The sequence below is a fragment of the Rhododendron vialii genome, chromosome 9a (assembly GCF_030253575.1).
Source record: "Rhododendron vialii isolate Sample 1 chromosome 9a, ASM3025357v1".
In the NCBI taxonomy this organism is placed as follows: domain Eukaryota; kingdom Viridiplantae; phylum Streptophyta; class Magnoliopsida; order Ericales; family Ericaceae; genus Rhododendron; species Rhododendron vialii.
This window is the reverse complement of record NC_080565.1, coordinates 5,505,729-5,533,164: the sequence shown is the minus strand read 5'-3', so window position 1 is coordinate 5,533,164 and position 27,436 is coordinate 5,505,729. Positions and strand designations below refer to the sequence as shown.

Below are 27,436 nucleotides of genomic sequence, written 5' to 3'. Positions count from 1 at the left end.
CTACCTCTCTTTGCTCTTGACCACCATATCATCTATGTAAACCTTCATAGTTTTACCGAGCAACTTTTTCAGCATAATCGTTGTCAGCCTCTGGTAAGTTTCTCCGGCGTTCCTCAAACCAAAAGGCATGACACGGTAACAAATACAATCCTCTCGACGTAATAAAGGAAGTCTTCTCTTGATCGGGCCCGTACATGACAATCTGATGATATCCTTGATATGCATCAAGGAAACTTATCCGTCCATATCCAACAGTTGCATCAACCAATTAATCTATCAATGGGAGAAGAAAGCTATATTTTGGACATGCCTTGTTCAAATCTGTGAAATCTACACAAACATGCCACTTCTCATTCTTCTTCTTCACTACCACATTGTTGGACAACCACTCTAGGTAGTAAACTTCTCGTATGGCTTTTACTTCTAGCAAGCAGTCAAACTCCTCGATAACAATGTCTACGTGTTGTACGGTTGATCTTCTCTTTTTTTGCATCACCCGTTTATGCTGTGGATCCACATTCAAGTGGTGACAAATTACGTTTGCATCCACCCCAGGCATCTCTTCAGGTACCCAAGCAAACACATCAATGTGATCCTTGAGGAATGCCACCAACTTTTTTTCTTGTTTGTTCAGGCTTTCCCCAATCAGAAAATACCTTTCTGGATCAATCTCATTGATCTGAATTTTTTTCAAGCCTTCCACCACTTTCTCGGCGGGGTCCCCTTCGACATCCTCGATGGTTGGCTGGTATGGAACCTCGATGGCTTGGACCAACTTTGCTTTAGGTGCCTTCTTGATTATACAAATCAGACACTACTGGGCAACCTTCTGGTTTCCTCTGATTCTTTCAATGCCATTAGATCCGAAAAACTTAACCATCTAATGGTAAGTGGAGGAAATCGCCCTCATCTTGTGTGACCACGTTCTTCCTATAATCGCGTTATAAGAAGATGGCACATCTACCACCAGGAAATCGGTTCGCAGCACTACTGTTCCAACCCTAACAGGCAGAGTTACTTTGGCCAATGGCCAGACTGCTCCTGCACTGAATCCGACCAATGGAGTTATTGACTGCATCAGGTCCGCCTGTGTCAGCCCCAACTTCTTAAATGCATCATAATAAAGCACCTTTGTGCAGCTTCTTGAGTCCACCAAGATCCTCTCCATGTCATATTCCTCAATTCGTAGGGTGATGACCAAAGCATCATTATGTGGCACATGGACTCTTCACAGGTCCTCATCGGTGAAAACTATGCCCTCGTTATATACTTCTTCTTCACATCTCTTTTTCTTTCCTAATTGCATGACATGTTGGTAATGCTTGACTTACCTTTGGAGCTATCTCACCTTATTTCTCGTATAAGCTACGGCCAGTCCATGTATCATATGGATTACGCCCCTTGAATTTTGCTCGTAATCCAACTCCATTGCTTTTTCAGCACCCTTGGGTTCCTCTTGAATGAATTCCTTCAGATAACCACGAGAGACTAGGTCATCGAGGTGCTGCTTAAACATCTCGCAATCCTCTGTCATGTGACCCCAATCCTTATGATAACTGCAGTGCTAACTCGTAGCTCGCTTTGCATCTTTATCCTCTTCTAGTCTCAGAGGCCACTTGAAATAGGGACGATTCTTTATTCGATAAAGAATTCGGTAAATTGGTTCTTTCCAGACCGTGGTTATTAAAAAGAAAGACTTGGGATCCGGCGCATGTTTCTCCTTGTACAGCTCTTTCTTAGCCTGCCCATAATCCTTTCTTTCCCTATAAGTTTTGGGCTCTGGTTTATCTGCTTTCTTTGTGGGCCCTTTGGTTTGCTCGGCAACCATCTTGCCATCTTCTCAGAGTATGTCATCCTCGTTCCTGGCATACTGCTCAATTCGCTCCATTAGTTTTGCCAATGTTCCTACCGGACTCATGTTTAATGATCGGCGCAGCTCTCCCCGAACAGGTAGCCCAGTCTTGAACGGGGCTATTGCATATTCCTCACTGCAACTTTTAATCTCGTTGAAAGTTTCTCAATACTTTTTTGCGTTGTCCTTGATCGGATCGTTCTCTCCCTGTTACATAATGGAGAGGCTTTCAAATGTCTTCGGTGCTTTTCTGCTTGTCAAGAACCGAGTAGTGAATTCCTCGGCTAGTTGCCTCCATCCTCATATGGAGTGCGGACCTAGCTTATGGAACCAGGACAGAGCTACTTTTTTCAAACTCGATGTGAACATCTTGCACATAATTACATCATCTTCGTCATGCATGAACATCGCCTGCTGATAATGCTGTATGTGTGCCATGGGATCCGCACTGGTTTCGTAGAGGATAAACATGCCATGCTTTACCCTGCTCGGCAACTTTGCCTCCTGCAACCTTATTGTAAAGGGAGATGATGCTATATTGCTAAAGGCCTTCCGTGCTGCCTCTCGTGCAATCATGGTCCCGTCCTCACATTCCTTTATTTTGTTGGGAGCATTTTCTTTCCCAATCTGAATCAGGTCTCTCGTACCTATCCCTATGGTGTTTCCTGGTCCCCCCCTCCTTGGGGGTGGGACTTCTGCTCCTCCTTTTTCTTGAAAAAGCCCTTTTTCGTCTTGAAGTGGGGCACCTGCTCCTCCTCTTCCTTCTCTGTGAAGGAGCCTTCTTATATTCCACCCGAGCTTGCCTGTCTCCCTTGGAATTCCTTCGTGAAAGTCTAGAATCCTCTTGGTGTTCTCATACCCGTTCTAGTTCTTGAATCTCGTACTCTCGTTTCTTGATCAAATGAGCGTATTTATCGATTTCTTGTCTCTTTTTTTCAAGGATATCTTCATTGTTGTGCACACTCCTCGAGTGTGTAACTGACTTTAGTCCACATTGGGACTTACTCCTTCTCGTGGACTCCATGGCTGTCCTGCCCTCCCTATTCTTAGAGCCATCCAGAACATTCAGGGGATTGCCCTTGCTTGTCGTCCTCTTGGTATGCCCACCATCGGGCTTCCTCGGAGCATCTGGTGGGGATTTATATCCTCCCCCACCTAACAAGTTCTTCGGGTCAAGCGGTGTGCTTGGATCTCCTTCCACCATAGTCGTTTTTCAAAGGGAACTCTTTCGTTTCCACAGGCGGCGTCAATTGTAAGTGGATAAAAACGAAAGAGACTTTGAACAACACAAGCGTATAACGGCTACTCGTGCCTTCTCGCCGGAACTCTAGCACTTCGTCGGAAACCTAATCTGCAAAACAGACAATGTGTGAGCGCACCTTTGCCTCTCATGGCAAAAGACCCTCTGATGCCTAAGTTAGTATCACATACGTGTAAAAACCCCTAAATATCAGTAGGTAATGCCGTATAATGCAAAGTATTGCGTACCTTTTACCTTCAGGTTTACCTCATATTTATAAATTCATAGATGTTTGCTGCCTAAGTATTCGTGTTGCCCTAGGTTTTCTACCTCGTATAGAAATACCAGATTATCTTAAATTTTCGTTCTCTTATCAATTCATTACCGTAGTTCTTTTGAGACTCTTTTCCATAACTGGCCGAACATTTCATTCCCGTTGGGTATCTTTCCTTGATCCTATATTCTCGAGATCTTATTCCTTTACGGAATTCCACTATTCTGAAACCTTCCAGAATGTTCCTTGTATCTGAGGCTACTTTCCCTAGAGTTTTCCTCCTGTTCGGCCATCTCATTGCTGAATAGACTACTTGAACCAGTGACTTCACATGTCACTGGTTCTTTATCAATCTCATAGACCAATCTTCTAATGTTCACTGGTCCTTTACCCCGTACAGAGTTCCTGGACCAATGACTTCTCATATCACTGGTCCATATCGCCGACCACCGTCTTGCACAGCAACTTATCCTATCCTACTCAAACCATGATCCCACATACCACGTGTTCAGGCCCTATTTGAACCTGTTCAGAAATACCTTCCTACAGGAACATAAGTATTCAAACACATTTGGATGAACACCTAAATAAGTCTTCCATTTAGGATGCCTATTTTATTTCTTCAAAAGAAAATAGGCAAAAAATGGAAGGGAAAATTTATTATTCACTGAACTTGGAATTTTTATTTTCTTCTCTTTTTCTCTTCCAACCAAACAATGAAAGGGAAATTTTTTATAATTTTCCTATGTTTTCCATAAGTTCCAAATAGAGCCTAAAATTCTCTTCTTATTTCTTGACCTGCCCAATAAGAACTTTTGAAAAATGGGAGAAATGAAAAGAAAAGGAAATATAAGGAAAATGAGAGGAAGATTTACTATTAGCTAAACTTGAAATTTTTATATTATTTCTTACTCTTCTAACCAAACAATAGAAGATAAAAAATTTGAATTTTTCTTTCTTTTCCTTAAGTTTCAAACAGAACCTAAAAACAAGGCCCGGTGGCACAACACTCCATTCTTGTAAAAAAAAAAAATTGTGTATGTGTGTGTTGTGTTTGCTTTTTGGAACTTTTGTAAGATTCGAGTAATATTTTTTGGATTTATCATCAGTCCCGATGATAGGAATATAAAAAATACAAAATTATGAACGAAAGCACAAAAAGAAATTCACTAAAGACGAAAAAAATATTAAACAACTACTTATTTGATTTTCATATTAAATTTAGGAGTAAAAAATAGTATTACATAAATTAAAAGATAATCTTGTGAGGGATCTCAAAAAGAAAATAGACAAAACAATATACTACTATTTGAGTTGGAGGGAGTAAGGCTCCGTTCCGGAACCAAAAATAAGTTTTTATTATTTTTTAAGAAGGTAATTTCAAGCTAAAAAATTATGGGCTTATTGAAATATAAAAATATGCAATATGGATCTTATTTAGAAGATCTCGATGAGATCTTTTATATGATGCAAAAAAAATAAAAAAATAAATTTTCATTTACTTTATTTTTGAGTTTGAAAATGTGAAATAAGCTGCTTATTTTTTAAGAAGATTTTTAGAACGAGGCCTAACTACCGCTCCATAAATAAATGAAAAGTCTAAGCACACAGATAAATAAGGTACATATTCTACACAGATTTTTTATGGGGCTCACCTCGGGTCCCACACAAATGATCCAAGTCGTTCATTAAACGTAAAACATTTTTTCATTGGCCTTAGCGAAAAATTAGCTCAATCCGATATTTATAGATACTCAATTCAATCATCTAACTGCTCATTATCTAGAAATCAAAATAACAAGGTAGATGATTGGATTGAGCATCTACAAATATCAGATTGAGCTGATTTTTTGTAGGCGCCCTTAAAAAATATTTTATATTTAATAAATGACTTGAATCATTTGTGCGGAATCCGAAGTGGATCCCAAAAAAAATTTGTGTAAATATGTATCCAGTTATATGTGTGGGTAGCGGCGTTGATAAATAAATACTACTCCTACTCCATAACTCGGATCCCGCTAAATTGGACCACGGGACCGAAACTGGAAACTGGATGGTCAACCTTTTTTGAGGAGTGGACCTGCTCTTTTTCTTTTCTTTTGGTTAAAAAAAAAGGGCGCCGCTATTCGCAGCCCTCTATTTTCTCTCATAGTCCGTTAAAATTTTTCAATTATACTCGACAGTTAGTTACCGAAATTAAGTTATATTTTCAGCATCCAATTACCGAAATATAATATTTTTTTCAACAGCTATTTACCGAAAATGCATGTTCGGCAGTTGTTTACTGAAAATTGAATATATTTTCGACATGTAGTTACCGAAATATAATCTTGTTTTCAACAGTAATTTACCGAAATGTTATTTATGATTTTCAACAACTATTTACCGAAATGTAGTGGGCTATAGAAGAAAATAAAGAGTTGCGAACAGAGGCGCCCTAAAAAAAAAAAAGACAATATGGATAAAGTTGTTGGTGAAAAAACAAATTTTGTTTGTTACACTTCCGCCGCAAAAGCAATCGTTAGAATAATATGGAGGACTAGGATTGTCCACAGCCAGTTAATTCGAATGAACCATTTAAGGCTCCATTTTCATCGCTTTGTGTAATTTAGCTTGTATTTTCCAACGGTGTCCTCTGTGATTCCTCCGATTGTGTTTTCCCTTGAGGGCTTTTACATCTTATCTCGAAGTGGATATAGGCGATTGGCGCAATTTCGTAACTGCCCTTGTTGAACTTTTCGTGTTTTCCAAATGGGTCCTTTTTGGTGTCGTTATTTTGTCTGCATATTGAGGGGTTTTCCGCGGAGATGGAGAGCTGATGATTGTTTTACGATGGGATGTATTAGAGATGATCAAGCTTGCGTGTCGAGGAGTGCAGGTGATCGATGATATGCGTAAGGTCTTTACATAATCTGCTCTTCCATCTGACCCTCAATGTCTGCTTTTCTCTCTTCTTTGCGCGGCAAATCGGGTGGTTCTGTTTCTTGTTTGAGGTTTTGGTATTGTGGTGTAAGAGTTTGTATTTTCTGCGTTTGCAGTGGCAGCTTTGTTCGATTTATGGCTTCTCGATTTGGTGTTCGTTTGTATCCTTTTGCGCCTCTGATTTGTTGTTGCTTTGACTGATTCGTTTTGCATTTATGTTCTTTAACTATTTGTAGATTTCAAACTCTTCCAGTTGCACCGAAATGATGGGAAATGACAGAAAAATCAACTTTTCTATAATTTTTTGTGTGTTCAGTTACCAGAAAAATTATTGGATCCATAGCTTTAATTTTTCCACTGAAAAACACTTTCCTAAAAACACTTACCAGCAATCGTTAGAATAATGTGAAGGAAAATGGTTGTTTTCAACAAATTGGAACGTGGAAACCCAATACATGGAGAGGAGTGTCACTAGGAACGAGCTTTACAAGCTCTTATCTTTGTCAAAGAGGGGTGCAAGGGGTCTCAAACACCCAAAATGTCACTAGGTCCACCTACGGGTGTGTCACTAGGAATTTCACTCGGTCCACCTTCGGGTGTATCACTAGGAATCACTCATGATGTATTGACATTGAAACAAAAACTTGATACTCCCTCCGTCTCATTTTAAATGCTTTCTACGTAAAGTCGTGTCATTTTGACTTTCAAAAAAATCGTATTTTTCATAACCTTTTTTGGAACTTTTTTGCACCGTTTTAAAGTACTCATCGAGATCTTTTGAACGATGCAGAACAAAGTTAAAAATTAATTCCGAAAGCACTTTAATTTTTTAGGTCAGAATTACACGGTCTCCCATAGGGAATATTTAAATTGGGACGGGGGAGTAAAAGAGATAACGGTTTATGGAAAAAAGAGATTTTGACGCGATGGGGTGTGTGTGTGTATGTGTGAGTTCTTTGGTTTCATCTTTTTGGACTTGGTTATATTCATTATGAATGGTGTCGAGCGATTGAATATCGGGTTTAGTAGAATGGGGTATAAGGGTACAAGCATCCATGTCTTTTATCATGTTTACTTGCATTTTTTAGTTTCTAGTAAATTATTTGTGAGTAATTGTGCTTACCCCTACCTAAGAAGGACAAGAACAAGCTTTTACGGACACGGTGTGAAGCTAACATTTGTGTTTAGATGAGTGGATCTAAATATTGTTTTGTTAGGCTTTCAAGGCTGTTTTTACTACATGTATCTTTTTGACTTTGGACAAGTAATGATAAACGTTAGATTCTACTTTAGAAGTATTTTGTTATACTCAGTATCTTTTTGGCAAATAGAAAGAAAAACTTGTACTTTTTTTAATTTCGTATTTGAAGTTCATAAGTACTTACATTTAGTTTTGATGCCTTGATGGCTAATTGAAAATTTCGATGGATTTGAAATTGGTTCACATTTTTCTATTTTTTAATAGTGGTCTATTTTTTAATAGCTGTTAAGACTTATAATGCAATGCATAATAGAAACAGGGGAAATCTTTTCTTATCGGTGAACATCATTTTTTTAAACTTAGTTCCTAGTTGAAGTTTTGGGTGATCTCAATTAATCTAAGTCCATGATTTTTCGCGCTAAAGTAACTTCCATTGTTAACCAAGCAAGGTCTCCAGATGAAAATTCAAGTGATCAGAAGGTTGTTGAAAAAGTTCTGAGAAGTTTAATCCCAAAATTTGTTAGTGTTGTTGTCACGCCCCAAATTTTATATTTTTGTGAAAATGACTTCAAAGTGGCCTTTGTTTGAACTTTCTCTCCACCTTTTAGTGTTTTTCTCTAGTGCCAAAAGAAAATGAAGATTGTCTTCATTTTCAAGGTTTGTATGTTGCAACATATGATTAACCTGGTTTTTCCTTCTCCACTTCTCCTAATCAAAAAATTGCTAGATTCTTTTTCTTTTTTCTTTTTGAAGTGATAGTTTAGTCGGTTATGGAAAATCAAATTTGCAGGTTGTTACTATTCTGCTTCTAATAATAAGCACAATAAGCTTTCCTTTTTAATACTGTAACGTGCACGAAATCAATGTGCACTCCAACCCATTTGATTAATTTTTAATTGTGATATGTTTCTAAAAGAAATGTTCACTTGCGTGCCAGGGACTGAAGCTGGCACTGAAGACGGAACTGAGACCTTGTGCTAAAGATCCAGTGCATCCTGTTTTGTTTCTCATTCTAGTCCTTTGGCGACACTTCAGATTTACTTTGTTCATAGGTCTCAACTCTTTCGCTATGATCTTCCCAGTAGTTCATTAGGAGCTATAGCCTACAGCTGTTTCATTCCTTCTTGTTGTTGGTGTTGGATACACTATTTGCAAGTGTTTGGACAGGTAGGTCTTGACTTTTTCGCTATGATCTCCCCAGTTGTTCATGTAGGAGCTATAGCGTATAGCTGTTTCATTCCTTCTCGTTGTTTGTATAGGATTCAGTATTTGCAAATGTTTCGACTAAAGGGTATTAGGGATACAACTCTCGCTGGTTTTCCAGTTTGTATTCCTATTGGTTATAAGCTGCTCTTGTTTCTTGGACCAATGTATTTAAACTCAACGTTGTGCCTTCTGTTTATCTAAATGAAGTTATCTATAGTCTTTCCAAATAGAAATGAAGAACAAGAGAGCTCCCATAAAGGCAGTTTGGTTTGGCAGGAGTTTTTAAGGAGGAATAGGAATATGATTCAGGATCTTCACAGAACTGTTGTTTTTGGATCGATCCTCTGGCTTTCCTTCAAAGTTTTTCTGCTAATGCCTTTTGAATTCTTAATCCTGGAAATGATTTCGGTTTGTTTTACCAACACTCTTCTTGAGATTCTATACTTGCTTAAGTATTCTTGTGGAGGATTGGGGGTTCCTGAATCTTTTACATGGAAACATTTTCATGGAGGATTGAGAATGAAGTTTTAATTATGTGCTAGTTGTTGAGATATTGGACATGGGTTCTGCATAGTGGGTGATACATCCAATTTAAGGTTGGTTTCTATTTTGGGGTTGATCATCAAAGTGAGTGTCGTTGGGTAGGGAATCCAATCTCCTCTATTTTCTCCAAGTATTTTTCCAACAAAACTTTATTTTGATCTTTGCCTATCCTTTACCACGTTAGAAAGTTGGTCCTGCTACCGGTACAGATTTTTGTGCACAGATTGTGCACAGATTTCGTTGTGGGGCCCACCACGGGTCCCACACAAATCATCCAAGCCGTTCATTAAATGTAAAACATTTTTTCAAGGGTCTCCGTAAAAAATAAGCTCAATCCAATACCTATAGGTGCTTCATCCAACCATCTAACTTTTCATTCAGATTTTCGGATAATGAAAAGTTATACGATTGGATCGAGCATCTATAGGTATCGGATTGAAACTATTTTTTACGGGGACCCTTGAAAAAATATTTTACATTTAATGAACGGCTCGGATGATTTGTGTGGGACCCGTGGTGGGCCCCACAACAAAATCTGTGCACAATCTGTGCACAGATTGTATGTGTGTGTAGCATTTCTGCGTTAGAAAATGCTTCATTCTCAAAAAACCCCATTTGTTCAACACTTAATTTGATCAACCCCAAAATAGAAACCAACGCCAAATTAGATGGATAACCCACTATGCTCGCCTTAAACTGCTCAAGATTGTACTCTCGCACTCCTGACGATGAACTTGCATTCATTGTGGAACACTGAACATTCAAGAGTAACCACACAAGAGCACACCGACCATTGTATGTCAATCAATTGAGATCGACTGCATGATTTTATCTATGTATGTATCCTTTTCTGTTGAGCTATGTCAAAGGCCTACCCCGGCGCCAACATGACGCCGCTTGCTCATTTTTTGAACTACCCAAAGGAGGATGTCCTAGCATTTTCATATTGACAGGCACTTTCATATGCTGGTTGTCAGTCACCTACCACGACCCTCTTCATTTTTCCAGGCTTGAAACCGGGTAGAAAAAAGATAAGCATGTCACAGACGAGTTAAGGGACACAAAAATGAAAGAAAGAAAGAGACGGCACTGTAATATTCCAAGGTTTTTTTCATTTTCCCTCACTGAATCCGTAACTAATCCAAATCCGTTTGTATCATTCACAAGGGATATTTTCTTCATCGGTAAATAAAGTTTCTCGCAGTCATGTTCAAACTTAGCTTCTCTAAATGGTTAATTCTGTGTGTCCTCTGTAATTTCGAGGATGAAGATCACAATCACTTCTTTGTCAGTTATACTTCTTTCGGCTAACCTAGCCTCCTCCGTTCCTCAGGACCAACAAGGGATAGTACAACAATATTTACCAATTGTCCATTGACTAAACCTTTCGGCCTGATCTTAGGCCCTGACTCACCCTCTGTGGATGAATCTTGCGGAGGAATCCTTAGGTTTTTGGGGCAATGGATTTTCACCAATGTTTATGTTACTCAAGCCGACATTCTCGCAACCGCTTCGTCCACCACTACTCACGCAGGTGCTTCCCTCTAAGGCGGAATGCTCCCCTACCAATGTATTTTTACATCCCACAACTTCGATATATCACTTCGCCCCATTCATCTTCGGCAGACAGCAGCAGTTTGGGTTCAACTTTTATCAAACTGTTGTCTAAAATAGGATGCCAATGCAATGGACTTCTGAGATTTATTGGGTCATTAACCATTTGGGTAGCAATTAAAAAAAAAAACCATTTGGGTAAAGCTTCTTTTAAGGATTCTATATACTTGGCTGATGCGCGTATCATGTGCGGATTGAACGAAACTAGAGAATCTTTTGCAATTGGATCTATTTTCTCCTCTTGTAAGGGGGTGAAGGACACTCAGACCCATACGGCGTTTTGTCTCTGACTTTAATTGGGTCCCCGCTAGCGGATAGAGAGATTGGTCCTTCGGATTAGTCAAAAAAATCGCTTTTTAGTTTTGCTTTAATTTTCTGTGAATTGTTTCTTCGTTTCGAACAGAATAATCTTAAACAGTAGTAAAAAATTATGCATTAAGTGGAAAAAAAATTTTTTTGAAGACAAAGATACTCCAAAAAAATTGTCTGTTTTGGACTGTTTGTTCTTTAGTTAACTTTTTAAAGTTGACTAGTGTACAATTGCAAAGTTCAAGCAGATGCTACATTTATTATTTCTCTATATGAACTAGTACGCAACAATGTAAATTATCCAAAATTGAACAAAAACCAGCAATAGATAAGGACAAGGACTAATTGAGCACGTGGGAGCTTCAGTTAGGTTCTCTCCCTTTAAGGCCCTGTTCCAGTTTAGTGTTAAAAATGCTTTTCGAAAAGACAGGTAATTTTAAATTTAAAAATTATATATTTACGTAAATAATTTTTCTACTAATATGGATTTTATTTGATAAATTTTATAGAAATTTTTTAAACGGTGCAAAAAACATCGAAAATTATTTTCTATTTTCATTATATTTAAATTTGAAATTACATTCTTTTTGAAAAAGAAAAAATTTAAAAAGATAGCGGAGTGACACGTAAATGCTGGAGAGTCCCTTATTTCTACAAAAACTGTCTTCTGATCACTGGAAGGGCCATTCTGAAAAGATTGTGACTAAAATAAGGGAATTGGTAGCAAATGTTGACACCTAAATTGCCCGATCACTCGAGCATGCCTCTACATTTTTTCGTTGTGGAACACGTCTCCGTGGACAATCTGGGGCCCAAATTGATTACCGGCACATGCATCGACGCAGCCAAAGCTCCTGAGTGTAGTACCAATCAATTTTCGACTAGCGAGTTAGTTTCAACGGTCGATGAAAATGAAGAAGTCAATCTAAAAGATCTTCGCAATTCATGGCTCGAAATGTGGGGTCCGAATTGTTTAGTGACGCATGCAACGTGAGATCCTAAGCATTTTTTGAATTCGTCGAGGATTGGTTTTTGGCTGGCGACTTGCTCCCCCTGCACACTTCCAAATTTTAAGTTTGGAGGGGTTTAATTGATGAGTTTCTCAATAGTACAGTTTATGTGATATTTCTTAAAGGTAAGGGCCACTTGTGATTTGGGTAAAAGTTCAGGGGTCTCCATGAAATTTTCACATTTATGGATAGGAGTTCTTTGAAGTTTGAACGATACAATTCACGATAGAGACAGAGAGAGAAAGAGAGACAACGCAAACCCGAAATTCATCATCGTCCTCTTCGTTCGGACATCAGGTACTTGAGTTACGCCCTGAAATCCATTTCCATTCAATCTTGTTTAGGTCTTTTCGTTGTTTCTCTTCCGATTCTCTCATAGTTTCCTTCCAATCTACGAGGTTTCGATCGTGCGATCAATCAAATCAGAGACCCTAATAGGGTTTAACTGGATTTGATATTTGCTGCCCTAATTTGGAATGAATTGGGTTTTTGATTTTTGGTTTAGTTGGGTGGGAAATAGATAGGGGTTTCAATTGATTCTGTGATGGCAACGGCAGTTTTGTACTACGTGCAAAAATTATGGCCCTTTTCAGCACTTAATAAGTTTGATGACTTGAAAGTATCAGAGGGGTTAGTTAGGAAATTATCGGTACCGAAACACACTAAACAGTTTGTTTTCGCGATAAGGGAGCCCGAATCGGATGCTGTGATATACGTGCTGTGTGCTCAGAATTTGTCCGAGAGGTCAGCTTTGGATGCTGAGTGTTTGATTAGAGAAGTCCGACCTGACGCCGTTGTGGTTCAGTTGGGCCATGGCGCGGTGGATGAGATTCAATCCGGAGAGATTGGATGTAGGAATAATGTAGATGTTTCGGTACCAACTTCGTCCTTTGAGGTTTTGAAGAGGTGCTTTGTTCATAAGTTGAACAAGGACAAGTACGAGAATGTGGCCGGGACTGTGGTTTTGACGGAGATTTTTGGGATTAGTCTTTACGGGCATTTCTTGGCTGCCAGAAGGGTGGCTGAAGAAGTTGGTTCGTCATTCTTGTTGCTTGAATCTCCGTTTGTGAAGTGTGGCGGGGAGGAGAATCCGGTGTGTGAAGGTGAAACAGTTACCAAGTTCCAAGTCTTAGGTTTACAACCTAGCACTTTGGTTCCACAAAAGGTGGGTTCGGTGGTTTCCTCAAGTTCAAGGAGATTTTGTGTTACGACTGATCTTCATTTACAAATGTTGAAGCCGTTGTGTTCATTTTTTACTCAAGCAAGCTCTGTTTCAGAGGGGAATTCTAACGATTTAGAGCTAAGAGCAGATTATGAGGCACCACCTTTTGCACGTTCGATTTACCCTTTACTTGTAGATTTGCATAATATTTTTCAAGACATCCCTTCGATTGGACGGGCTTTAGCTCATGCACAAAAGATGCTCAATGATGTGAACAAGGGAGAAATGGTTGATATCAAACTCCTATCCGAAGTTTACATCTTTCAGATTGCAGTTGAGGGTTTGAGAATTGCATTCAACAATGCAGGTCGGCTTCCAATCAAACAACTGGGCAACTCAAACTCTGATAAAACCAAGTTTGCAGAGCTTGATGTTGAGGAAAAGTCCCATGCTCTTCTCGCACATGCCCTTAGAAGCCAAACCAAAAATTTCAAATCCATTGTGGCAATAGTAGATGCTAGTGGCTTGGCTGGTCTTAGAAAACATTGGAACACTGGTATTCCTTTGGAGATCAAGGATATGGTGGAACAACTTATTACTAACTGTGAAAATGACGAGGAAACCTCTGATCATGGTGACAGAAAGCGGTTGTTAACTAGCAAACCAGTGGTGGCAGTTGGGGCGGGAGCAACTGCCATTTTAGGAGCTTCATCTCTCTCTAAAGCTGTTCCTGCATCGACCTTCATGAAAGTTGTTACCTTTAAAGCTCCTGCTTCGCTTAAACTTATTTTGACACAGACCCAGAAGGCAGTTGCTATTGCACTTAGCAAGACTGTGGGTCCATCAAAAGTGGTAGCCCCAGGATTTGCATCCACCGGAGCCAAAGCAACATCTGCCTTGAAAGCAACTGCTTCTGCTCAAAAAATAAGGGCCGTGGCTCACAGTATGATAGCATCTGCGGAGAAAACGAGCCTATCAGCCATGAGAACAGCATTTTACGAAATAATGAGGAAACGACAGGTCAAGCCCATTGGTTTTCTGCCGTGGGCCACTTTTGGGTGTAGTATTGCTACTTGCACTGGGTTGCTTGTGTGGGGGGATGGGATTGAATGTGTTGCTGAGTCTCTTCCTGCGGCTCCTTCAATTGCCAGTTTGGGTCGTGGAATCCAAAGTCTGCACGAGGCATCTCAAGCAGTGAGGCAAGCAGAAAGCTCTCGGATTCAGAAATCTATAGAATCGCTAATCGACAGATTTAAGAAAGTGAAGGCTCAATAAAGTAAGAAAAACAGACTACCTATTGGCCTTCTTGTTTTGCTTGTTGATGCTTCTAAATTAGAATTTCTTTATATATTTTTTCTGTACATACTACACAGCATTTATAAGCAGAGTTTTTGTTTAGTTACAGGTTTTCTCTTTATTTACTAGTATCTTCGGATGATACAACACTCATTCAAGAGAAATTTGGGATTCTTGGTTCATGTGGTTTATCAGTCTGTATTGTTTCTAGTAGAATTGGTGTGAAATATTTGTTTAGTAAGCCTTTTAAGTTCAATTTTAGTGATGAGTTCCTGCCTATTTGAGGAATCCCCGCCTTCTCCATTGCCCTGGATACTTCGATCATAAAATGGGAGATCAGGGACATCTGCGTCAGTGATTCTCAATAGGCTTCAAATATTTGGAGCCGCATGCCAGTAAACGAGATTGAGGGTTAAAAATATCCCAAGTTATTTCATGGTTCATGCGTTGAAATGAGCTATTCCTACTTGGTTTGTATCTCATCTTTTTCGGGTTGAAGAAACGACTGCGTCCAAAGGAATATTTCCTTGAGACATGGTAATATGTTGCAAGTTTGAACTAGAGAAGGGCCCCCAAAATCAATGGCATGATTTAAGCAGTTTGAACATAATGTTTGGCTATTTGCTTATCCTTATGCAAGATGGGACAACATTTCCCGTGACAACAGTAAACCCCCTTAACAACTCTAAAGATAATTTCCAAAGTTATGGCAACGAAGAGCGTAATGTAATGACATATAACCATTACATTACTAGGTTAATGCCTTCCCATGGAAGCAAATTCCAAATTGCTCTCAATAAGTAGAACAGGGGGGAAAAAATCGAAGAAAAAATTGTACTTTGTCATAGAATTCACTTAAATTCCACACTTTTCTAACAATTTTGGTAATCAAAATGAAAATTAGAAAGAACTTTAGAAATTTTAAATTGTCTTGCCCCTATTATACATAAACTCCCAGTCTTGAAAAAATGAACTTGAACAAATAAAAAGGAACATGTATCAATGCTTGAAATTGAATCGTTAATCAAGTCAATGTATTATGTTCTTGTGATTGGATGAATAGACACAAAAACATTCGTACACCCAGATCGTGATAATAGAACCGAAACAAGAAAATCAAGTCCCCTGTACTCAATTTTTTTTACGAAATTAGTACTTAAAATCTACACCTTTGTACGTGCATGCTGTGCTTTGTCTTCTAAAAGTGAGAATTCAAAAACAATCCGAGAAATGTAGAAGTATCGGAGCTTATATACTTATGGTTCCTTCTATATTAATGAAGTCTCCATGCAACCTGTTCAAGAACTTTCGTAACATGCTTGACAGATCGAGTTCTTGATTCTTGCAAAGTGTAAATGCAAACTCAACCGCTCTCGTCTCGTACTAAGGGGAAAAAGGTAAAGATTATGGGTATGGTGGTCTACTAACATGAAGAACGAATCATTGTTCGAGATGATGGTGGATCGAGCGGCAAAACTCTTCCTGCTTGTACTACTTTGCATCCATGACGGCGGATCCTGTAGCGGAACTGTTCTTGGTTTTGTTTGCATCAGCAAGAACACAAAATACCCTTTCGCATCATTCGAGCATCTTCTTTCTCTCTACTATTCATTTACCCGTCCATAACTTCTTGCATGATAATCTACTTTCAACACATCTCCAAGAATAACAAAGAGATGCGTATATGCTTGAGAAAAAAATTTCCAGAAAGAATCGGCGATAGTGAAACACAATTCTCATATGTGCAGAGAAGAGAAATACAAACATTCAAAAAGGTAAAATTTTGAAATGATAGTGGCATGAAAAGAACAGGAGATAACACTTGTACATTTGGAAATGAAGTCTCATCGCAGTGGTTGACTAATTCAATTAAGAACAGCTCGCAAACTGGTCTGATATATCTTGCATTACCAAAAAAAAAAAAACATCCATTATTCTTTCCTTGCAGGATGAAATTCAGAATTTACTTATTCGGTATGTATGGATAGGTAGTATATGGTCATGCCGGAGTATATTTAATTATGCCTAGATGGTAAAGTGTGAGGGTGAAAGTCCACCTCACACGGTCAGCAGGTTCGAATCCTGCTTACCGGTAATAGTCCTTTGAACCAGATGCTGTGTGGAGGGTCCTTGGTTAGCTCTAGCACTTTGGCGGGGTTGTGGTGACGGGCTCATCTTCCCAGGCAGTAGCTATATGGCTCAAACCGAATATGCACCCTTTTATTAATGCCAAGGAATGTGGCTACACTGGTTGTCCTTTTTTATTCTTTGAGTAGCAAAAAGAAATATATATTTAATTATGTTTCCTTCAAAGATTTGTTATGTTAACTAAAAGAACTCTTTCAAAAATTTAACGAAAGTCGTAATTAAGCAATTGTCTTGGCCAATAAGCTCCTGCGACTTCATTTTGCAATTATATAGTGTAGATTTTGCTACACACCCACCATTTCGAGCACATCTCTCAAACACACTACCTAATTGTGTGCACTCGCACAAACTATTTTAATAATTCGAGCCCTTCATTTGTTCGCTATAGAAAGGAATTATTTATGCATAAAATCAAATTAATCAATTATTGATAAGTGCCTGGCTCAAAATTCATTGATTAGCGGCACAAATTATAACAGTAAATTTTTCTCGAGACAAACAAGAGTTTTTTTTAAAAAAAAATATTTTTTGTCGATATTCGATCAATTGGAATTTTCTATAGGAATAATGTTCATTTTAAGACTTACAAAATGAACAACTTATATTGTCAAAATAGATTGTGGAACTTACACGGTTACCCCAACCTAAAATTTTTTTATATATTTTTTGCAGTCCTATTTTCCAATCTTAAATAAGAATAAGAAAAAAATGTTACTCATATGTATCTTTTGACCGGGCAACATAGTCTTACTAGAAAGATTGCTTAGTAGCTTTTGGGTATGATCACGTAATGTCCCGGATCCTTTTTTTTTATCATGTATATTAGATTGTGGAACATACACATTAATCCTCGGTGCCACACTAAATGGGATGCGAAAAGAATCTGAGCAATCTTGAGGGCAAGACTTTCAATACACTCTCTTAATTCGCCATGAAATCTTTCAATCACTTGTCCCTCTCGCCCTTCCAAGAACGAGGGGGAAGAGAAAGAGTGGTGCAAGGATTCGCTGCACTGGTGACATGGGTGGCACTCGAAGAGAGAGAGAGAGAGAGAGAGAGATTGATTAAGTAAACGGAATCAAATTCTGTTATCTGACAAGGGGTGTCAGTGGGATTTAAAGAGCGTGCAGTGTCATTATACTGAAATAGAGGGGGTGTCAGTGAAATTTACCCAATAATTTTTGGGCGCCGCTATTCGCAGCCCTCTATTTACTCCCGTAGCCCACTAAATTTCGGTAAATGATTGTTGAAAATCAAAAATAACATTTCGGTAAATTGCTGTTGAAAACAAGATTATATTTCGGTAACTACATGTCGAAAATATGTTTAACTTTCGGTAAATAACTGCCGAACATGCATTTTCGGTAAACATCTGTTGAAAAAAATATTATATTTCGGTAATTGGACGCTGAAAATATATCTCAATTTCGGTAATTAACTATCGAGTATAATTGAAAATTTTTACCGGGCTATGGAAGTAAATAGAGGGCTGCGAATAGCAGCGCCCTAATTTTTCGTCCCACTGAAACACCGACAGCAGGAAAAGCCATCTCCTACCCATTTTTCCACTCCACTTCCAGTAGTTCAAAGCTTCACTTTGCAATACGCCTCTCTCTCTCTCTCTCTCTCTCTCTCTCTCAAATGGCTTCCTCCCGTCTCCACCGTCACCCCCACACCCCTCCACCATCCCTACCCTCCTCCTCCCCGTCCACCCCGCAAAACCCAAACCCTAATTCCACCACCACCACACCCCCACCGCAAGACCACCTCACGCGCCACCAAGTCGTCGCGCGCCGCGCCGACAACCTGCGCCGGCTCGCCAGGGTTTACACGGACCACTACTGGGCGATGGTGGAAGAACTCAAGGGGAAGTACAAGGAGTACGTTTGGAAGTACGGGTTGAGTCCGTACAAGGAAAGTGATGATGAAGGGAGGGGTAATAAGGGTTTGGAGGGGAATATGAATAATGCTCATGCGCTGTGCGCGTTTAATGGGTGTGCGTTGAAGGCAATGGCGCTGACGAGGTTTTGTCATTTGCATATTCTTTCGGATTCGAAGCAAGTGCTGTATAAGCCATGTGAATATGCGATTAAGAGGTTTCTATTCTCACTTCCCTTCTGTTTCTTAGGTCATTTGTTTTTTCTTTGATGGGTTTCTTTTAGTTGTTTATTGCGTATGGTGTTATGAAAAGTCATTTAATTTGTAACCAAGTTGAGGTTTTGAGTAAAAGTTTGAGCCTCCCTTGATTTGCGTTAAGGACCGGAGTAATCTGGTATGAGTTCGAGTCAAGGACCGGAGTAAAGTTTAAGGGGCTTTTACTCATAATTGGGTTCTGAGTCTTTTGAAAGGGTAAGGGCTGGAGACGCTATTGGGTCAATTTGTTTTTTGATGGGTTTCTTTTAGTTGTTTATTTGGCATGCAGTTGCGAAAAGTCGATTGATCTTCATTGCAGAGATGCATATAGTTATATCCATTTATCGATCTGTGATGTTAATTTCATGCTTTTAGCTCATGTTGAGCGATTCTTTTTATGCCATCTTTGTATATAGTATGGTGTAATGCTTGTGGATTGTAATGATAGGGAGGGGTAAAGAGTTTTCTATTAAATCATGGAAAAAGAATGGCATTTTGCAAGAAATGAAATCATCTGTTTGTAGCTATCTTTGCCATGTGATGTTGTGATTGGATAGATGCTAGTTGGTTTTCATCTTAAATTATGGTATAGTGTGCCATGTTACCTGTTTACAAGATACTGTACTCTAATTTCCAAAGACATCTATTGTCATAAATTCCTCAGAATGCTTTGATTGAATGATGGACCTAACATTCTACCATCCAAGAAATGATTAACGTTAGCCAATGAGTATTTTTGTAATGGTAGAATGGGATATATTCTGTGATAAGTTAAGGTTGGAGGTGGAGTGGTTCAATTGGTGTATTAATAAGTTTAAAAACATCAGGAAAGTTGGAGAACGGAGACCCTAAATCGTAGTAAATAAATATCATGTTAGGAATATGGCAACGATTTCTTGTGAAAATGCTCAAAAGAAAAATGTGAGGCGTCTAGTACTCATCAGAAATGACCACGTCAACATTTCAATCTACGGATTGCTTCCATCTGTGATTTGGTTACTGAGTACTTTCATGGAAACACTAGATTAATGGTCAACTGCATCTGAGCTTGCAGTCAAGTAAAATAGAAAATAAGATAAATATTTAGCTGTAGTTTATCTGGGGTTTGGTGCACAACCTTTCGTCTCATCGTTTATAGCTCTCTTGAGGTTTCTATGATGCATTTTTGTTTTACGAGTTATACCATAGCAAGAAATATTGGAACTGTGAAAGATAGAGCTTCAAGCCAAAGACGGATAAGTCTTGCAGAACATTTTACACAATAGGACTCAATTTTGATTGTGTTGTGTACAAATTAGCATGATAGCATTCTTTAGTTTGCATGGTTTGGTACAAAACACTAATCTAACAACATGATGGAACGTCCTAACACTACCTGTACTGATGGATAGTTGTGAATCTTGTGATTGGGTGGATGATTGTTGGTTCTCATTTTCAATTATGGTATAGTGTGCCATGTCACCAGTAGACGCCCAAGGAAGCTTGGGGCCAACTAGGGGTGCACATTGGCAAGAACCGTGAATTTTTTTTTTTTTTTGGCTAAGTTGAACTGTAGGGTATGTTATTCTAGGGTTTGGTCTTGCATATAGGTGCATGACAGGCTAGGCGAGATTTCAAGGTAAAGATCTTGTATTAAGTAACTAGGCAGGGTTTCTATCAATTTTAGATAAAAGCCGGAAATAGTATTAACACTAGGAAGATACAAATCATCAGTCGTTGTATAAGTGTTTATGAACTAAAGGTCTGTGGAACTTCTTACTATGGCCAAGTTTTAAATACGTTCTTAACTTGTTCCAAGAGTGTCTCCAATGTGTCCGAGTAGAAAAACATAGTAGAAACATTAGACATGTATTTAGTCTTGTTAGACACTTGTTTGGAGAGTGTCGTGTTGGACATGGATACGCTAGGCCGGTATGTCCGTGCTTCGTAGTCAGGGAGTTACCCGCTTGATCATCATCCTCTTTGGCATGCTTTTATTAGGCGTAAATACCAGATAGAGGGTGGCATCCCTGACGCCCAAACATTTCTTTCTTCGAAAACATTGGACACATACCTTGGACACACACTATGTGAACCATGCATATCATGGATTCAGATTGACATAAAATAACTTTTTTGTCAATATTTTTTATCAAATTAGGTATAGATACACAAATGTCTAGTGAAGTTGTGGTGAAGACTAATGTCTTCCCTTTGAAAGGGTTATTGTATGATGTGTCAAATATGTATTGTTTCTTTTCTTTCACATGCATGGATGGTTTACATCAATTATCATGGGCTAAATTCCACTTTCGAGTCATGATTTGCCACAAGTTAGGCTTTCGACTCAGATATTTTACAATACTTGATTTGATGACTGTGGTGATACCTATTTGATCAACCGTGTTGAGATGCATTATGCTTCTAACATTAAAATGCCCTTTTTTCCAGAGCTTAAGAATTCAAAAAGTAGATGTTACTTCCATTTGTTGAGATAGAGGATTCCGATTTCCAAAACTATTCTGGATTCAAGAAACACGGATTAATTAAATGAAGAACATAAAATTTAAGGTGGCATATCCAGTGATCTTTTCCGTTAGAATATTTATTTTGAGGTTTAAGAGAGCTGTATTTTTTGGGGGGGAGGAACAGAAATTGTCTCCATGTATTTTTTCTCGTTCAGAAAAGACAAAAAAACATTTCAGGTTAGGAAGACTTCTCCTTATGCTTCTTTTTATTTCCTTTGGGAAGCTTTGTATTCATGAACGTATGGTAAACAAAAAAGGACTTGTGTTGGATTGGCACTACAGTGATTGTATATTGTAGGATATATTATTTATTATATAGTATGGAGATATGTATTATGTGTGTACGTATTGTAAACTTACAAGATACACCCCCCTTGGCCTCCCTTGCTCATGAAAAAAGGACCGTACCAGCCCGTGCATAGCTAATTTTAGTGTATCCTGTATCCTGTATCCTATAGAATGTTAATAGACATGCATACGTCATACATATACGCACATATACATAGCTCTGTGTGTTTGTGTAATTTTGGGCATTTCTGTTGTCTGTGGATACAAGGAGATTGTTTCTTTGCTAATTGCGTTGTCTTTTTATGTAGTGCACAGGCAGGACCCATAACCTGTGGCAGGCCTATATTACGAGCTAGGGTTCCTGCATTTTGCAATGTTCACCTCCAGAAAGCTCACCGTGCCCTGAAGAAGGCAGGTCTTCATGTCTCCTCATCCAGCAAACTTGCTCCCAAATTGCATGTCATAGTGGCAGAATATGTGCACCAGATTCAAGCCAAGAGAAGGGCTGCATTGAGAGCAAATAGAAATAATGTTGTGGTTAAGCGAGAAAGCTGTGACTGAGAGGCTCCCTGTTCATCATTGCAGACTTGATCCAGCATCCATAGCAATCTAACAGTGTTATCTAATTGCAGTCTGCACGAAAGTCCAAGTGATGTAGAATAAGAAGTGGTGCCCTTCCAACTATCCCAGCTCTGTCGCTCACGCGACCAACTCTGAAATATCTGTCATTTCCAGGAGGAATTCAGTTATGAGTGACTAGTGAATGCTCTATGGATTTAAGTGACGAGCTCTGTTATGAGCGAGCTTTCTTTCGTTGATCAGGTACCTCGCCAGCGATATCAAAAGTGCATCCTCTCTTATCATTTCCCCTGACTACGTCTCTTACTCCTTGTTCTGTGACTGTCGGTCCTGTCCTATGCTATTTTTTGAGGGAGGGCAAGAGGGTAATTGTCCTATGCTAGAGAGCTGGCAAAGATTCGAGTGATGCAAGAAGTAGGCATGGAACTTTTTCACATCAAATGAAAGAAAGATGAAGGCTTTTGGTTCAACAGGGTGCTTGGAAATCCAGCTTTTGAAAAACAAAAGGTACCTCAAGAATCTTGTGTCTTCTTTTGAATCATTTGGCTATCCCTTTGGAAATAGGTTTGTGCTGCTTTCCTAATATTTCTTCCTCTCTGTATGTTAACTCCTTTTTAGTGCTTTCACTGAAAATGGCTGTCTAGAATCAGGACTCCTAGTATCGTTTCTGGTATTTTTTTTGCATATAAGTTTATTTTGTGAACTTAATCTACTCTTGATCCCTTGAATTCTAGCTTAATGTATTGCAAATTTAAAAGAAGTCTGTAGGCCATCAAACTCTGGAAAAGAGTTATTTACTTTTAGGGGATGCTTAAAAGAGAATTGATTTCTACGCTCCCTTCTTTTGATATCACTCACACTCCCTTTTTTGGATTTTAGTGTTGAAAGTGTATGTATTTTTTTTTTGCTAAAAGAGAAAAAAGGGAGTGTGGATATCAAAAAAGGGAGTGTAGAAATCAATTCCCATGCTTAAATCATTAAAGTATGGCTAGGTGGAGAAACCCAGGGAACTTCTGAGTTTCGGCATGCCGTGAGGTCCAATTATATTCGGATATGTATGGCTTACTAAACATGAACAATAAGAGCAAAAGTTGGGCTTTATCACGGTGTGGTTCCATTGCCTAGCAGCTACATGAGCAGTAGAGTGCCTCTTAACATTTTATCATCACTTCATTGGAAATTCCAATTTTAACTGCATTAATAAATGTTGTGCACTTCCCCTCAAAGGAGAGTATGTAGTAAATAATATTCGTGTTTGCCATCATAGCTCCATCTTTATAGAAATGGCCCTTGCAGTTTTCTTGTTGATTGTAGGCCATCTGTGATTTTTTTATGGTCTTATGAAGCATAATGGATTTGTTATGATATCATGATAATAAATCTGTTTATACCGAATGATTGATCTATGTTCCGTTCATGAGTGAATTAGTAAATGTGGCCAATAAATAAGTTATCTCTTCCCAAAACTGAGAAGTTCATTAAGCTGTCCAAAACAAGACAAACCTACAGAGATCCATATCATCCTAAACATAGAGAGATTTGGATTCTTCTCCAGTTTTAACTTTGTTTTTGAAATTTATCATCTTGTCCTATTTTTCTCCGCCAGGTTTATATCCTATTTTTCTCCACCGTGATTCTTATCCTGTTTTCCTCTGCTGAGTTCACTTCTCAGTTCTCTGCAAACTTATAAATACTTAAACCATGAACTGTAGGTAAATCCTGAAACGCAATATGTGTAGTGTCTTTGGTGCGACACATTAGGCCAGTGTATGCTGGCTTTGTTTTTTTATGTTTCTTTTTCGAAGTGTCAACAATAATTTAGGTGTTTTCGAGTAACTGCAATTGTATACGGAGTATTTGCTCTTGGCATCTCTGATGGTTCCCTTAGGGATCCAAGTACTGTTGCTTAATAAGTTATACATAGTGTTACAGGGTGTAACTTGTGGCAAGATTATGTACAAGACACTCCACATGTGGGTTCCTACCAAGACATGCTTGTAGGTATGCAAATGGGCAAACACTGTATGTCAGCACAACATCAAAAAAGCAACAATATAGCTAGCAACAATAGCGAGGGTAAAATTGTTCAATTGGTAAGTATTTCATTGATGAGCAAATGATATTACAACATAGACAGACATGCTAACAAAGTAAAGACAATGACACTAGACAAACACAAATCCTTCAAGAGTCATAATACCTCTTACAAAATTCATAGAAAATAAACTATACGTATCTAATTTAGGTTCCAATGTCTGCAACATGTTAATTTGGACCTTAGATGGCACGACAAAAGTGCACCGATTACAAATTGGGATTGGTTTTTGATTTTAGGTTTGGTGTTTTCTACCTCTTGGTCTAATTGATTGCCTTCCCTTCAATCTTTTCTTCAGGTGGAATCACGCGCTGATGAGCCTTGTTCAACGATGACCTATAATCCTATAAATCGTTGAGGAACCATGGAAGTGGAGAAATGTCGCCATTTTTTCTTTTGTCAGAAACTTGCACCCCATACGCGAGATTCTTTGTCCCAAGCCCTGTCTTCATCTTCCAGTGCAATCCTAGCCCCATGGTTGTGCCTTGAGAGATCTGTTTGTTTTGAGATTCCTAATATATATCGTGCAGCCTGCAGGGCATTGGGACACGGGGACTGGGATTTTTGGAGACATCTTTTGCACGGTCCCTGCTGCAGAATGAATGCTGCATGTAACATACTTGTTGTGCCTGTTTGGTGCCAAACTCTTTAATGTGACCTCCTCGCGTCCATTTTGGTTATTAGCAATGAGGGACAGAAGGATTTACGCCGGCGCCGATGTATTGTTGTGCTGCCAATCATTATCTACAATCTATCCTTTCTTGGAATGGTGACAGAATTCATGATCGAGTTGTGAATTGATATTATATTCTCTCATACCATGTAGTACAGTTGTCCAACGGGGTCAGGAGGAATTTGGGACTTTGATTGGAACTCTGTTGGGGGCCCTGAAGATGAATACCCCCATTTTGCTATTGTTGATTCTGTTGAGCATTGTTGCAGTCTCACTACTCCTTGTTTTGTTCTGGTGTTTTACCCCATTTATCGTGTTCTGTAAAGTGAGGTTCGACCTCAAGTAACACGGATGAAGGTAGTTAGTTAGGACTGAATATTCGGAGAACACGGTCTTTATACGGGTGAAACGGATAAAATAGGGGCAATATCGATGTATGGTTGACTGTATGGTTGAGATTTGAATTTGTGTAGCAGGGACCAACTGTAAACGTTTCTGTGCTGTGCTTTATGTACACCATTGCTCGCACTTCATAATAATAGAGGCTCTCATTTGTTTTATGTGTTCCGTTTATTTTTGTCTTTGGCAGGTGGGCATAAACAGTCTTTGTTCCTTCTTCGGTGGCATTTACTTATTCAGGCCGTGGAGCTTTTATTGAATTGCCTAAAGTGTCCGGGACTAGCTGGTGTTTCATGCGTCATTTCCGTTTATTGAATTGCTTAAAGCGTCCGGGACTGACTGGTGTTTCATGCGTCATTTCCATTTATTGAATTGCTTAAAGTGTCCGGCACTTTCGTGTGTCTCTTTCATGTTATTTTCATTATTGCCAGTTTATGAGGCGCTTTTAGCATTGTGTTCCATCATACAGACTAAACAAGTGTTATTATGGATAACTTCTAAACTCCCGTTGATTAACATACTAACACCTGATTAATCTTCGTTGATGTATAAACTATGGCAAAAAAAAAAAAAACCCTGTTCTTGTGAGATACTCAATCATGGAAGTAACATGTGAAGTGCATGGATCTTTGAAGGTGTAACGTATAGAGAATTTTGGACAAATTTGGACGACAATGCTGGGTTTATTGATGGCGGGGCTGTTTGGCTGTTAAAATATATCTCTCACCTTATACTATTCAAGTTCAGAGAACTCATTCTTTAAAAGCCTTGCCCTAAAATCCAAGCATAATGTCAAAATTTCATTTTATTAGGTTATTGAATCTCCAATAATAGCATATCTCCTTTTTTTTGAACGGCGATAATAGCACATCTCCAATCAAGGAAAACATTCTAGGAGAGATTATTCAGTGCTTTTGGAGCACTACGTGGCGGTGCCCCAAGTCTTTTCTTACTACACATTGTTGTGGGGTCCTTACACTTAGTCTTGAACCCACAAAAAAATATATGATTGAGGAGAGGTCTGGGGCATTAAATAATTTTTCCAATTTTGGCCAATCTACTCGCCATTATGGTGTACCTCCCATGAAGATATTGGAGGGTGTGTTCCACTTAATTTTTGAATTAAAGGTGATATATTGTGAAAGAATGACCTGTCTCGTTAAGTAAAAAAATAAGAAATTTAGCGAAACGGGCCCTGAATTAATTTTATAACTTAGTAGTAATACCTTTAAAAAAATTAACCATGGAGAGTTTTTTTAATGGATGAAAAAGGATTGGGAAATCCTGTAGTGCATGGCCTTGCAAGGCATCCTGTAGGGCGCACATGGGCCATCGATCTTGACAATGAATGGTTGGGATTTGATTTATAATTATGACCGGTAAGAATTAGTTATTACCGGTCATAATTGATTTTTAATGTGGACCATTGATTGATAAGATCGACGACTGTGTGCCGTCCTACACATGTACTACATAGGATGCACTACAGCACCCCAGATCCGATGAAAAACAAGTTTCTTATGTAATTAAACATGACTTTTTCCATTTGGCTAACGGAACTAAAGCTAAAATTCGTAAAAAATACGAATTTTGAGACTGATCATTCTCCTCGCACATATCAACTAAAAATTCACTTAACAAAATTAACTTGTCTAAAGTCCTTCAGCTATGGACAAATTTTTTAGGGGAAAACCCACACTCGGTAAAGCGTAACCTATTTTTAGCAATAGAGTATATGTCTCGAGGAGTTGGGGACCCTGTAGGCTGCAGCGTAGGCGTGCACTATATGAGTGTAGTGCGCGATCCGAACAGTCCGTCTCAACAATCAACGCAATGGTCCAAGTTTCATCTCGATTCCTACAATCTCATCAGTCCATTACCGAGAAAAAAATCTAGACTATTGTTGCCGAGACAAACGGCTCGAATTGCATGCTACATACACCCTTTAGTGCAACCTACCTGTTTGGAACACTGATGGTGAAGCC

At 38.8% G+C, this 27,436-nt stretch overlaps 3 protein-coding genes across 6 annotated transcripts; 2 read left to right on the top strand and 1 right to left on the bottom strand.

Annotated features, from left to right (window-relative positions):
* Positions 1-1,534, bottom strand: LOC131299538 (uncharacterized). Its single transcript, XM_058325125.1, has 4 exons — positions 1,349-1,534; positions 905-1,087; positions 371-790; positions 1-213 (listed from the first exon to the last, which is right to left on the bottom strand). The coding sequence occupies exons 1-4, from the start codon at positions 1,532-1,534 to the stop codon at positions 1-3; spliced, it is 1,002 nt and encodes a 333-aa protein (XP_058181108.1).
* Positions 1,535-12,390: 10,856 nt separating this feature from the next.
* LOC131300003 (uncharacterized) lies at positions 12,391-14,842 on the top strand. Its single transcript, XM_058325616.1, has one exon. The coding sequence runs from the start codon at positions 12,716-12,718 to the stop codon at positions 14,606-14,608; it is 1,893 nt and encodes a 630-aa protein (XP_058181599.1). The 5' UTR covers positions 12,391-12,715; the 3' UTR covers positions 14,609-14,842.
* Positions 14,843-18,341: 3,499 nt separating this feature from the next.
* Positions 18,342-25,612, top strand: LOC131300002 (uncharacterized). 4 transcript variants are annotated; one of them, XM_058325613.1, is made up of 4 exons: positions 18,369-18,873; positions 22,014-22,791; positions 24,217-24,377; positions 24,678-25,612. In XM_058325613.1, the coding sequence occupies exons 1-2, from the start codon at positions 18,419-18,421 to the stop codon at positions 22,264-22,266; spliced, it is 708 nt and encodes a 235-aa protein (XP_058181596.1). In that variant the 5' UTR covers positions 18,369-18,418; the 3' UTR covers positions 22,267-22,791; positions 24,217-24,377; positions 24,678-25,612. The 4 variants fall into 4 exon arrangements, with proteins under 4 accessions (XP_058181597.1, XP_058181596.1, XP_058181598.1 ...); XM_058325615.1 differs by lacking the exon at positions 24,217-24,377 and having other exon boundaries at positions 18,381-18,873; positions 22,014-22,527; positions 22,668-22,791; XM_058325612.1 differs by lacking the exon at positions 24,217-24,377 and having other exon boundaries at positions 18,381-18,873; positions 22,014-22,607; positions 22,647-22,791.
* Positions 25,613-27,436: the final 1,824 nt, after the last annotated feature.

Coding starts and splice junctions, on each gene's coding strand:
- LOC131299538 (XM_058325125.1), bottom strand. CDS start 1,534: ATGACAGAGGATTGCGAGATGTTTAAGCAGCACCTCGATGACCTAGTC. Junction 1,088..1,348: donor TAGCTTATACGAGAAATAAG/GTGAGATAGCTC, acceptor GGGCTGACACAG/GCGGACCTGATGCAGTCAAT. Junction 791..904: donor CGTGGTCACACAAGATGAGG/GCGATTTCCTCC, acceptor ATAATCAAGAAG/GCACCTAAAGCAAAGTTGGT.
- LOC131300002 (XM_058325614.1), top strand. CDS start 18,419: ATGGCTTCCTCCCGTCTCCACCGTCACCCCCACACCCCTCCACCATCC. Junction 18,874..22,013: donor TGTGAATATGCGATTAAGAG/GTTTCTATTCTC, acceptor CTTTTTATGTAG/TGCACAGGCAGGACCCATAA.
- LOC131300003 (XM_058325616.1), top strand. CDS start 12,716: ATGGCAACGGCAGTTTTGTACTACGTGCAAAAATTATGGCCCTTTTCA.